Source organism: Bufo gargarizans, chromosome 3 (genome assembly GCF_014858855.1).
Source record: "Bufo gargarizans isolate SCDJY-AF-19 chromosome 3, ASM1485885v1, whole genome shotgun sequence".
Taxonomy (NCBI): domain Eukaryota; kingdom Metazoa; phylum Chordata; class Amphibia; order Anura; family Bufonidae; genus Bufo; species Bufo gargarizans.
Genome location: NC_058082.1, coordinates 289,656,808 through 289,669,633, shown reverse-complemented (window position 1 = coordinate 289,669,633; position 12,826 = coordinate 289,656,808). Strand labels below are relative to the sequence as shown.

General features: G+C 40.0%; 1 protein-coding gene across 2 annotated transcripts in view; it reads left to right on the top strand.

The window, feature by feature from the left end:
* BRIP1 (BRCA1 interacting helicase 1) overlaps window positions 1-12,826 on the top strand; it is a 298,550-nt gene that overhangs the window by 143,656 nt on the left and 142,068 nt on the right. For both annotated transcript variants that reach the window (XM_044285209.1, XM_044285208.1), the window contains one exon: window positions 1,016-1,177. In XM_044285209.1, coding sequence (XP_044141144.1) covers window positions 1,016-1,177 — 162 coding nt within the window. The remainder of the gene's footprint in view (window positions 1-1,015; window positions 1,178-12,826) is intronic.

Genomic DNA, 12,826 nt, shown 5'->3' with positions numbered 1-12,826 from the left:
ACACACCTTCACAAAATTTTACCGAGTGCATTCTTTAGCCTCGGCAGATGCTGCTCTCGGCCGTAGAGTCTTGCAGGCCACAGTGTAGTGACTTCCATGAGGGAGCTTGTTTCGGGGGATTTGTTTTTCCCTCCCCGGGGACTGCTTTAGGACATCCCACGGTCCTGTGTCCCCCAATGATATGAGCAAGAAAACAAGATTTTTGTGAACTTGCCTATAAAACCTCGTTCTCGCTTTATTCATTGGGGGACACAGCACCCTCCCAATGTTCTTTGTACGGCAAGTGGGGTCAATGTTTTGCCAGTTCGGACCTTGTTTTTGGTTCGGTCTTATGGCAGTGTGCAGTTCCTGTTGATTTTCTGTTTAATTCTGCTTCTCCTACTGCTGGAACACAAACTGATGTGATCTCTCCAGGCTTGAGGGGGTATAGCCTGCAGGGGAGGAGCTATCAGTTTTCAGCCTAGTGTCGCCTCCTAGTGGCAGCAGCAAGCTATACCCACGGTACTGTGTCCCCCAATGAATAAAGCGAGAAAGAAATTTTACAGGTGAGTTCACAAAATCTCGTTTTGTAAAATATCAAACATTTCATAAAAAAACTGCTTATTCTCTTCAGTGGAATTGTGCGCAGAAAATATTCAGCATATACAGTATCAGCAAAGAAGATGATATTTTTAAAAAAATCTTATCCACACACTGTGGAAAATATCAGCAACGGAATTCACAAATAACATTACTTCCCTCGTATATTTAGTGATTAGGCAGATCGTTTGTAAAAGGAATTAACAAGACTTCCTGCAAATCAAATATTAACTCCCCTATCTATGGACCACCATGTGAATAACAAATAAACCCTCCAACTTCTACCCTAGGCTACCTTTGAAGGTGGCATTACTCTAGATCACCAGCAAGTATCAATGATAATCACTCCGAAAGTAGACAAATTACTTATAATGTCCCCCTAATTAAAATACCATTTTTTGTTTGCTGCTTTTATAATGAAACATTTGTATTACAGGTATGGGTTGGGACAGTTGGTGCTGGTCCAAAAGGTCGTAAACTTTGTGCAACATTTCAGCATACAGAGACCTTCGATTTTCAGGATGAAATTGGTGCCGTTTTACTATCAGTGTGCCAGACAATGAGCCATGGAGTTCTTTGCTTCCTGCCTTCCTATAAGGTAAACACAACTTCTTACATGTCTAGGGGCCCTGACAATCACTAAAACAGGGGCCCATGTGCTCCATTTGAATCAAGTGGCAGACTCGCTTGCATGTCCGTTGCTCTATTCAACTCTTTGGGCTGCCGGACAAAGCCTACTACAAAGAACTCCGTTTTCTACGGCAGACCCTTAGGCCCGTTGCGGACGAGCGTTCTTTCCGCAGCGAGTCCGCATCGCAGCACCCGGCCTGACCTCCCAACAAGGACAGGATTCACATAGTATTATATTGATTTATGATGCTATGTAACCCTTACAGTTCCAGAATGTATTGGATAACACTGACACTCGCCATTTTCTGTATGTGTAAATACAGCTTACTTAAAGGGGCTGGCCTGGTTACTGTTGACCAATATATTTGTAAGATGTCTTTATGGCGGTTAACCTCTTCTATCCCAGGCGGTTTTTCTTTTTTGTGTTTTTAGTTTTTCATTCCATGCCTTCCCAGAGCCATAACGGTTTTATTTTTTTCATTCACCTAGCCGTATGAGAGCTTGTTTTTTGCGGGACAAGTTGTACTTTCTAATGGAACCACTTAATATAACATATGATGTAGTGGGAAGCTGTAAAAAAAAATCCAAATGGGGTGAAACTTAAAACCTTTAAAAAAATATTTTATTTTTTTCATTGCCATATTTTGACCCACAGAATTTTAGGGAGGTGAAATGACAAAAGAAATGGTAGATTGGCCATTTTTTTTTTTTCTGTTACACTTTTCACTATATAAGAGAAATATTTTTTTATAGAAGGGGCATTTTCGTACGCAGCGATGACAATTTTTTTATTTTTTTGTTAATGTATTTTTTTTTTATTCTGGGAAAATTTGAGGGTGATTTGAATTTTTTTATTATTATTATTTTTAATTATTAAAACTTAAAATATATTATTATTTTTTCTTTCTTTTAGACCCCCAAGGGTTTAACATCATGCAATCCTTAGATTGCCAATTCCATGTATCAATTGAAATAAATCCATTGATATATAGAACAGTCAGTATATTCCAGTGGTCCCTTTCAGACAAGCGAGTGTCACGCATCACCTGTCCTGAACTTCGAGCACTGCCGAGGTCGCATAGCATTATATGGATTTATGATGCTATGTAACCTTAATGTTTTGGAATGTATTGTATAACACTGACAGGATTATGTTAAGGGTTACATAGCATCATAAATCAATATAATGCTATGCAACCCCGTCAGTGGTGGAAGTTCAGGACGGGAGCTGCACTGCGAGTTCGCAGCATGACACTCGCTCGTCTGAGAGGGGCCCAATGTAGTGCTGCCACCTGCTGTCTTACATTGGAATATTCCTATGAAAAGCAACAGAGCCTCAGCAGGCCCGGAAGCACAGTGTTTCCCGGTTTTGTGATCTCAGATGCCGTGGTCACATTTGACTGTGGCATGTTAGGGGTTAAATGCCTGCGATCGTCATTGCCGCTGATCGCATGCATTATCATTGGATGCTATGGTGCCCGCTGCGCTTGTGAGCAGGCACCATCTTTTAAGACCCGACTTCCGCCGTACTATTACAACGGAGGTTGGGAAAGGGTTAATATAATCTTTAGTTAAAAAATACTGGGCACTCTCTCTGTATATGCAACCACACAGTTTATTAATACAAGATATATAGCATACACGAACGATTATATAACATACATGTTACCCATACAATATACCATAAAAAGGTATTAGTTAAAATACTTAACTTAGTATTGGTTAAAATACTTAACTACTAAAATGTCTAAAACTAATGCTCTAAAACAGTGGTTCTCAACCTTTCTAAAGCCGTGACCCCTTAATACAGTTCCTCATGTTGTGGTGACCCCCAACCATTACATTTTTTTCCTTGCTACGTCATAACTAATTTTGCTACTGTTATGAATTGTAATGTAAATATCTGATATGCAGGATGTATTTTTATTGCTACAAATTGAACATAATTAAAGCAGAGTAATTAATCACAAAGACAAAATGTTGGGTACCCCCCAAATAAATAAATCAGTGGTGCTTCAAGTCCCCCCCAAATAAATAAATCAGAAGTGCTCAGGGTCCCCCAAATAAATAAATCAATGGTGCTCAGGGTCCCCCAAATAAATAAATCAGAAGTGCTCAGGGTCCCCCAAATAAATAAATCAGCGGTGCTTCAGGTCCGCCCCAAATAAATAAATCAATGGTGCTCAGGGTCCCCCAAATAAATAAATCAGAAGTGCTCAGGGTCCCCCAAATAAATAAATCAGCGGTGCTTCATGTCCCCCCAAATAAATTAAGCTCAGCCAAATAATTAAAATAAAATTAGCCAGGCTCAATTAAATCATTGGTGGCAGTGGTGCTCAGCGGCGGTGTCATTAACGAAAAAACTCGGACCTCAGCAGACAGGCGGCCCGACTTACCCGTCCAGACGTCAGGCTCCTTCAAGCACAGGCAGTGATAGGACATCACTTCCTGTGCGTGAGGATAAGGGGCCGCTGCCGTTGTGCGGGCGACCCACAATAGGAAGCCTCAGGCGACCCCCCGGAAAGGGCCGATCGACCCCCAAAGGGGTCGCGACCCCCTAGGTTGAGAACCACTGCTCTAAAAAGTGGTATCCTCTGAATGATTGGGGATAAGAGTCCTTTTATTGGATGTCCATCCAGCCAATTAGTTAAAATACAATGTAACTGTCCCTTTGGGGTACAAGAGCCCCGCAATTAAAGTCTCCTCCAAATGGAAAAATGTTGAAACACAGCTGTTAGTTAGTGATTTGTCTGTGCGGCGTCCCGCTATACTCACTGTTCAGCTGCGATTATGCTGGCCATGCCATAGATGATATCCTCCGCTGCTGTGCCGGTACAATAGATACTTGTATTCGGACCTTTACTGTGTTTGTCCCGTTCCCCTCTCTGACTCTTAGGCGCCGCTCCGTTGATGTAAGAGCCGGCGCTTGATGAGTTTACAGGCTCCCTCTTCCGTCCTGGACTTTGTTTGTAAGTGTACGTGGTACACTCCTGCAGTAGTCCTATTATAATGCGCGTCGGGTCTCTAGTTAATCAGGGTTGATTCGGGTACATGCGGTCCTTCAGCAGATGATTTCAGTGTCCATCAGGGGGCCTTTGCACCAAACGCATTTCGGGGTTTGTTATCACCACTTCCTCAGTGGTAATAAGTCCCCCTTCTCACTCTCTTCATATAGCCGTTGGTAATTAGATTATCGTCACCTGCTGTGTAATTTGTTCTTACTCCGCAAAACCTGGTGCGGATTTCAAACCGCCAATTTCTCCATATGTTCCATCTTTTATTCTCCATGTTATATTTCTTTATATATAAACTTTCTCCCATTCATTCACAAGCTAGTGTTTTACAATCCTAGCTACAAAGTTGCTAGAAAGGGGGGGGGTTGGGGGAGGGGGTCCGGTCCTTTGCGGCGGACCTCCACCGGTCCATCAGTCAGAGATCCGGTACATTCATGTGTGAACTACGTATCCACACATTCTCCTTTTACCATATGGAAATATAATTTAGAAATGAAAAATAACATTAAAAATTAAATAAATAAATAAATAAAACATAAAAATCAGGATTTGAGGATGTTCTATCATATATATATGTGCAATTTAGTAAGTATAGGGAAAGAAAGTTGTGGGTGTATATATATATATATGAGGATATTTTCGAAATGGTGGGCAGTTCTAATAAAATCGCACCAATGCCGCAGGAAAGACTGCAGTTTTTGATGCTTTTTAGACGAAAGACCATACGAATGGGAATAGGCACAATTTAATGTATCGAAAGGTAATGTTGCGTTACTAATGTTTATGCAACTTTGTAGCTAGGATTGTAAAACACTAGCTTGTGAATGAATGGGAGAAAGTTTATATATAAAGAAATATAACATGGAGAATAAAAGATGGAACATATGGAGAAATTGGCGGTTTGAAATCCGCACCAGGTTTTGCGGAGTAAGAACAAATTACACAGCAGGTGACGATAATCTAATTACCAACGGCTATATGAAGAGAGTGAGAAGGGGGACTTATTACCACTGAGGAAGTGGTGATAACAAACCCCGAAATGCGTTTGGTGCAAAGACCCCCCTGATGGACACTGACATCATCTGCTGAAGGACTGCATGTACCCGAATCAACCCTGATTAACTAGAGACCCGACGCGCATTATAATAGGACTACTGCAGGAGTGTACCACGTACACTTACAAACAAAGTCCAGGACGGAAGAGGGAGCCTGTAAACTCATCAAGCGCCGGCTCTTACATCTACGGAGCGGCGCCTAAGAGTCAGAGAGGGGAACGGGACAGTAAAGGTCCGACTACAAGTATCTATTGTACCGGCACAGCAGCGGAGGATATCATCTATGGCATGGCCAGCATAATCGCAGCTGAACAGTGAGTATAGCGGGACGCCGCACAGACAAATCACTAACTAACAGCTGTGTTTCAACATTTTTCCATTTGGAGGAGACTTTAATTGCGGGGCTCTTATACCCCAAAGGGACAGTTACATTGTATTTTAACTAATTGGCTGGATGGACATCCAATAAAAGGACTCTTATCCCCAATCATTCAGAGGATACCACTTTTAGAGCATTAGTTTTAGACATTTTAGTAGTTAAGTATTTTAACTAATCAGGATTTTTATGGTATATTGTATGGGTAACATGTATGTTATATAATCGTTTGTGTATGCTATATATCTTGTATTAATAAACTGTGTGGTTGCATATACAGAGAGAGTGCCCAGTATTTTTTAACTATTCATTATCTCACCAAAGGAAGGGTGATTCCTTTTTACTGTGAGCACCTCCCCGTGGTTTCTGCCATTCCTGTGCGTCACTCACTTTGCATATTAATATAATCTTTGTTGATATTCTGAGCCATTTTCTATATTTCATAAGGTGTGCCCCCTTGTTTGTCAAGTCTTTTGTGCTGTCCACACAGAGGTCCTGTCCATAAAATGGCTTCTGTTGCAGGGTCATGTGACCAGGTAGTTCACTCAGTCTCCTCTATTTGAATACACTGCACTTGTACTGTTGGGAATTTAGTGCAGGTGCAGTGTGTTTGAGTGGATGAGACTGAGTTATGTGTCTGGTCACATGACCCTCCATCAGCGGCCATCTTATGGACAGGACCTCTATGCAACATCTCAAAATATCAACAAAGGCTATATTACTAAGTGCCATATAGTCATCTTATAACATATTGGTCACAAGAAGGCAGTAAGAGGGTACATTCAACAACTTATATTGGAGATCTGCATTTTTCCAAAGGAGTGGGCTTAATGAGCACATCTCTCACTATAGATCTTAATAAATTAAAAATTGCAAAAGCTTTGATTACATTTTGCAGTGCCATAGAGTGGCCACAAGATGGCATCACAGACTGCAAAATCCTACTTTTATTCAGCTCTTGCTCTTGTTTTCTGGTTTTTGCTCTCCATACAACTGACGATAACAGGCATGCCACTCTCCTTCCATGTCTTCTCAATAGTTAATAAATATGCTGTGATATTCAGAATTATATATAAAGATTGAGGAAGTATGCCAAGCAAATTTTAATATTTCGTATGAGACATTTATTCCCTTTTGAGCACCTGCGGTCACTGGGGGGCTTTATCAAACTGGTGTAAAGAAAAACTGGCTTAGTTGGACATAGCAACCAATCAGATTCCACCTTTCATTTTTCAGAGCTCCTTTGGAAAATGAAAGGTGTAATCCGATTGGTTGCTATGGGCAACTAATTCAGTTTTCCTTACTCCAGTTTCATAAGGCTCTCGACTTTAAACGGGTAATCCAAGTCTACAAATTCGATTCCCCTTTAGATTGGCAGGGGTGTCGGACCTATATACGGCATAGGCCATATTTCATGGTATATATTGTAGGTATTCTGATGCTAGAACTGCCCCTTGTGTACGGAGTCCCCTGTTATCAGCTGGGATATTCAGCTGTTGTTTCTGGGGTGGCTTCTGTTTGAGAAAGAGTTGAAAGAACCTCTTTTTTTATTTTATTTTTATTGCATCTTTCTTCATAACCAGTTGAATTTGTGACATCCTTTCAGCCCCTAGTTTTAGTGTTGAATGTATGTGACTGTACAGTGGTTTCTAAGATTTAACCCCTCGAGGTTGTAGCCTGGTCTGAGCTTTACATCTTTACTCTTCATCTCTGCATTCTATAAATCTCTTGAGTTTTTTTTTTATGAGATGAGTTATAGTTTTTAATGGCACCAGTAAGTGCACTGAATAAGTTTGGAAGAAAAACAGCAATTCCAGCATAGGTTTAGTCAGTTTTCCAACATACATTTTAAAAAATATTTAAATTTTAAGTATGACAGATTTGTATTTTTTTATGTTTGACTACTTTTGAATAATTAACACCCTCAAAAATAAAGATTTTCTTTGAGAGCTGTATGAGGTGTTTTGTTTTTGTTCTGGACCACTGAAGTTTTCAAATGTACCTTTTTGGGGTACATAAGACTTGTCATACTTTAAGTGACACCGACTGGGCATGACATGGCCACTGTTTCTTAGCATGCCTCAACCATACATTTGCAGTGTGCAATGTGCGGGTCTGGGTTTCCGAGTCTATTACTGAGCAGGATAACGCAGGTGAGCAATAGTATTTAAGGTGTGTATAGTTCTGTAGGGAACCTGTCGCCATGAAATACAGGCAGCATCTTATAGAGCAGGAGGAACAGTGCAGATTGATATATAGTCCTGTGTAAAAAAGACTCTGTAAAACCTGTAATATACAGATGTAAATCTATGTTCATCCTAGTTTAGGAGTCCAGTGGGTGATCCGAATTCATGGTTAACAGCTATCTCTGTATACATTCTTATAAAGGGAAGGCTGTCAGTCATTGAGTAAGGAGACCCACTGGACCCCCAGGCCAGAATAAGCAGAGATTCACATTCATATGTTACACGTTATACAGAATCTCTTCCCATAAAACTATATATCATTCTGCTCAGCTCCTCCTGCTCTATAACAAGCTGCCAGTAAATTGGACTGCATTTTCATGGTACAGTTACTGATTAAAGGGGTTCTCCAGGATTTATATATTGATGGCCTATCCTTGGGAGAGATCATCGATATCAGCTTGGTGAGGGTCCGACTCCCAGAGCCCTCATCAATCACTACTCTGTTCACTGTGTAGTGGATACAGCTGGGTACAGTGGTCAGGGCTGTGTAGTTTCAGTGCGTATTTCCAGAACTACTGTTCAGCCGTTGATCAGTGGAGGGTGCTAGAAGTCTGCCACTCGCCAATCTGAGAATGATGACCTGTTCCATCTTATCTCAGATTAGAATGTGGAGTTGATTCACCCAGTGGTCTTCAAAACATTACTGTGTTGTGGCAGCTGTAGAGTAGTTTGATGGTTTCTTGTGGTTGCAGTGAGATGTCTGCAATCGCAACTCATTAATCTGAAACACCAGTACTGAAGCTGGACCACAAGTTCAGGTTCTGGACCGTTCAGTAGATGGAAATAGAAGTTTAATTGTCACCTTGTACATATGATGTAAAAGGAATTATGTGCTGTAGTTTGCCTGTTGTCTACCAGTGCTCAGGGACACACAGGATGGGGTGCAGGTTTTACTAACGGTGGAAGTTTTTGCTTTACAGTCATAATTAGAAGTCAAGAAATTGATTGGGAGTGGAGGTAAAGTATGAGGGAGTTAAGAAGAGTTGGGAGGGGTACTATACTTCAGGGATTGGTTGTATGTAGACATTCGATGGCAGTCCATTTGTATGGTGATTTGGTGGTAAAGTCATTTAAGCAGATGTGGATGATTGCGTCTTATGGGAGATGACATATTAGATGCAGATGGTGGTAGGGAGAAATTGGGAGAAGGTGACTAAATTTGGCATAGCACAGGGAGTAAACAAATTTGTATAGCCTGTAGATTAAATACATGAAGGCATAGATAAAAGAGGGTGTTCCTGGACAACCTTCTATATACTTATTTTATAAGGGAGAAAAATGGGACCTCTCTTTACAGAAGGGATAGATTTAGTTACATCCTGCTCAGTGTCATTATCTTTCTACAGACGAATGCCTCAGTTTACACTATGCATTACTATACTGTAATAGGATTCTCTGCTCTACGACATTGGTACAGAGATTGTTTATATGTAAGTATAAATTTGGTGAGACCACGAGTTTAGGATTCTAGCCAGACTGATGAATGCTGTGCTGATTTCAAAATCCTCCACATAGTCATTATTGCCTCTGATTACGCGTGGAAAAGCCGCAGATTAGCTCTTACAATACTGACTCATTACATCATATCCAAAATCCATATATTTCTGTAGGGAGCTTACCTTCATAGGCTCACTGAGAAGGGCAGTGGAAGTGGCCAGCAGTGCCCCCTAACTTTGGTTCTGAAAGGCTATACTCTGCCATTATTTAAAGCATAATTTGTCTGAATCAGTATCTTTCAATTTTAATTCAGATACTGTATTATGCCTTACATTTATGCAACAGCTATTTTTTTTTACATATAAAATAACCATTATGTGAAAACATGTACAGTGTTTTAGGTGTTTCAGGCCTAAGGTATTTTAGGTCTTCAGAATGAGACATAATTAAGCCTATTTAGTCCATTTTTGTTATAATGGACCATTAGGTTCCTTAGGGTCCATTCACACGTCTGTAAAATGGGTCCGCATCCGTTCCACAATTTTGCACAACAGGTGCGGAACCATTTATTTTCAATGCGACTGGAATGTGCTGTCCGCATTTGCTCTTCTGGATCCACACTTCCGTTCCGCAAAAAAATTGAACGTATCCTATTCTTGTCCGCAATTGCAGACGAGAATAATAATTGTCTATGAAAGTGCCGGCGATGTTCGGTCTTCAAAATTGCCGGAGACCGGCTTTCACGTAGCCGAATGCAACATTAACAAAACAATTTAATCACATTGAGGGTAAAAAAGCTATATATCTATTGTGAATTGAAGCAACCTCAAGGAAATAGTTGGGTGCAGGTGAAGGCTTTGCATTCATTAATCACAATATATATATTTATATGTTGTCTTTTTTTCCTTTTTTTTTTTACTTCTCCATCTCAGGGCCATTCTGCTGTTGTAGTAAAATGATTTCTATTCAGATTCCTAGCCTCTGTGCATCTCTTTGTAATAATGGACTGGTTTTAAATCGTGTAGATTGTAAGCCCTCACGGGCAGGGCCCTCTCTCCTTCTGTACCAGTTTGTAACTCATCTTGTTTATGATTAGTGAAATTGTCTGTATTATGTATGTGCACCCCTTATCATATGTACAGCGCTATGGAATGAACCGCGCTTTAATAATAAATAATAATAATAATGTCTAGTACTGAAAAGCAGACAAGAAACAAGTCTTCACTATAACAGCGTTTGTAAAAATGAGTCTACCTTGATATAGTGCTTTAAGAAAATTGAGATCATTACCTTAAAAGAATCACCTTATTTCCCTCTGTTCACTAAGAAAACACCGTATATTTTAGTTAAAGACTATGAGAATGAGTTTTTAGATATTAATTTTTGCAGCCCTGCATCTAAAATGTAATCCTCTATGAGCTATATTTTTACATATAACACCGCAAAGACTAGGCCCAGACTTTAATAACATTTTTGAGGCCTCTGTTATGATAAAAATATTCATCAGGCTTTTGCACCTGTTATTATTCTAGCAAACTCTGAGCAAGTATTCCATTTTATTAACAAATATTATCTACAATTTATTTTGGCGTACTACCAGCTTGCTCTGCTATATGCTTTTTGCAATTAGCAACAGCATGGGTGCTGAAGTATGCTAGTTTCAGTGACACACATATTTGACATGCTATGGTATTACATCTAGGTACTTCATATAATGACTTTCTAGGTCTAAAATGGAAAACAAATAGTTATCATAGCACTGTAGTTATCAGAACATGTTTCCCTATTTCTATGGTCACCCATGTAAAACCTTAGTCTTTGCTGCCTTGAGTCAAGTATTAAAGGCTTTGCTCAAGTTTAATAAAAACCTGGGCAGCCCCTGTAAATTTTATAAAATAGCAAAGAGATACTTGCCCATTTTTTCCTCTGCTGCTTCTAGTGCTGCGCTCCAGTCCTTCCAGCCGCTAATCTTCCTGCCTGCAGAGGGAGGTTTTGTGCACACAGGTGGAACATTTCTGTTGAGGCTGTGATTGGCTGCAGCAGTGACTTGTGTACACAGTATGTCACCTCTGCAGCCAGGAAAATGAACAGCAGTCCGGAGGACTAGAGCTCATGGAGAAAAGAGGTATCTCTTTTTATTTTTTATTTTATTTTTTACCAAATTTACAGAGGCTACTCAAGTTTTTATTGAAGACAGACAAACCCTTTAAAAAAAAAATATATATATGTTTTTGTCATGTTACTTATGAGCTTGGTTGTAATTCCTAAATTGTTAATACAATATTTTTGTTAAACTCCTTGAATGAAAGCTGAAAGTCTTCAGATCCATTTTTGTGGTGTACAAAGGATAAATTATGAAAATAATGTTTCTAAAAAAATATTTCTAGATCTTAGTGTATATTTTGCGTTTATTTTCTCAATAATTTCACTTTATAATATAATTCTGACTCTTTAGCTTGTTAGGGACTCTTTTTCTCTCCTGCTGAGATCTATTTCTGTTTTACGCAAATGAAAAAGACTTTCAGATATGGTTATATAATATAAAAGGCTGTATTAATTCCGATGCATGTGTTTCTGAATCTAACCTGTACAATCTTGTTGGTAATTTTGCTATTTTCCATCCCCTCACTTACTGAGCTGTTAACATGACCACATCAGTCTTCACGATTTATATTACAATATACTAGTATTACTGCCCTATGTCTTGTAATTTGTCTTTAAAATCGCTTTTATTAATATGCAAATTATCTAAATAAGGAGCCCAAGGGACTGTCCCTCTGTCTTTTGGAGCCCAGCTGCACCCCTTCTCCTTGAGCCCAGCACCGCCCCACTACTAATTTTTTGACTCTTTATCGCCGACCTCATATGCCTGGTGTGCCGTAATCTCGCGCATGCGCCGTGGAAAGACCAGTCAGCGCATGCGCAATGTGTTCTGTGAGGCCGATGCCAGGACACCACGCGGGAGCTGACAGGTCTATCCACAGTGCATGCGCGAGATTACGGCGCACCATGCATATGAGGTCGGCAATGAGGAGTGAATAAATTAGCAGTGGGGCGGTGCTGGGCTCCAGGAGAAGGGGTGCGGCTGGGCTCTAAGGGACAGCCCCTTGGGCTCCTTATTTAGGATTTTATAGACAATTTACAAGACACAGGGCAGTAATACTAGTATATTGTAATATAAATCATGAAGACTGATGTGTTCATGTTAGCAGCTTAGTAAGTGAAATCCTGGTGACAGAGTCCCTTTAAGGACTTAAATATACAATTTCAACAAACTTTAAGTAAATCAATAGTATAGGGCAAATTTAGGAAAACATGTAATATCTTATTAGAATAAAATGCCTCTTCTCCACTTTTGAGGCACTTGTCTTCTCCCTGCCTCCTCATCATCAATTCACTGCTAAAATCAATCTTGCTAGATTAGACATACTAACGGCTTATTGAAAGATCAGGTGATATGCTGCCTAGGCACACACACCCGGGTTACTG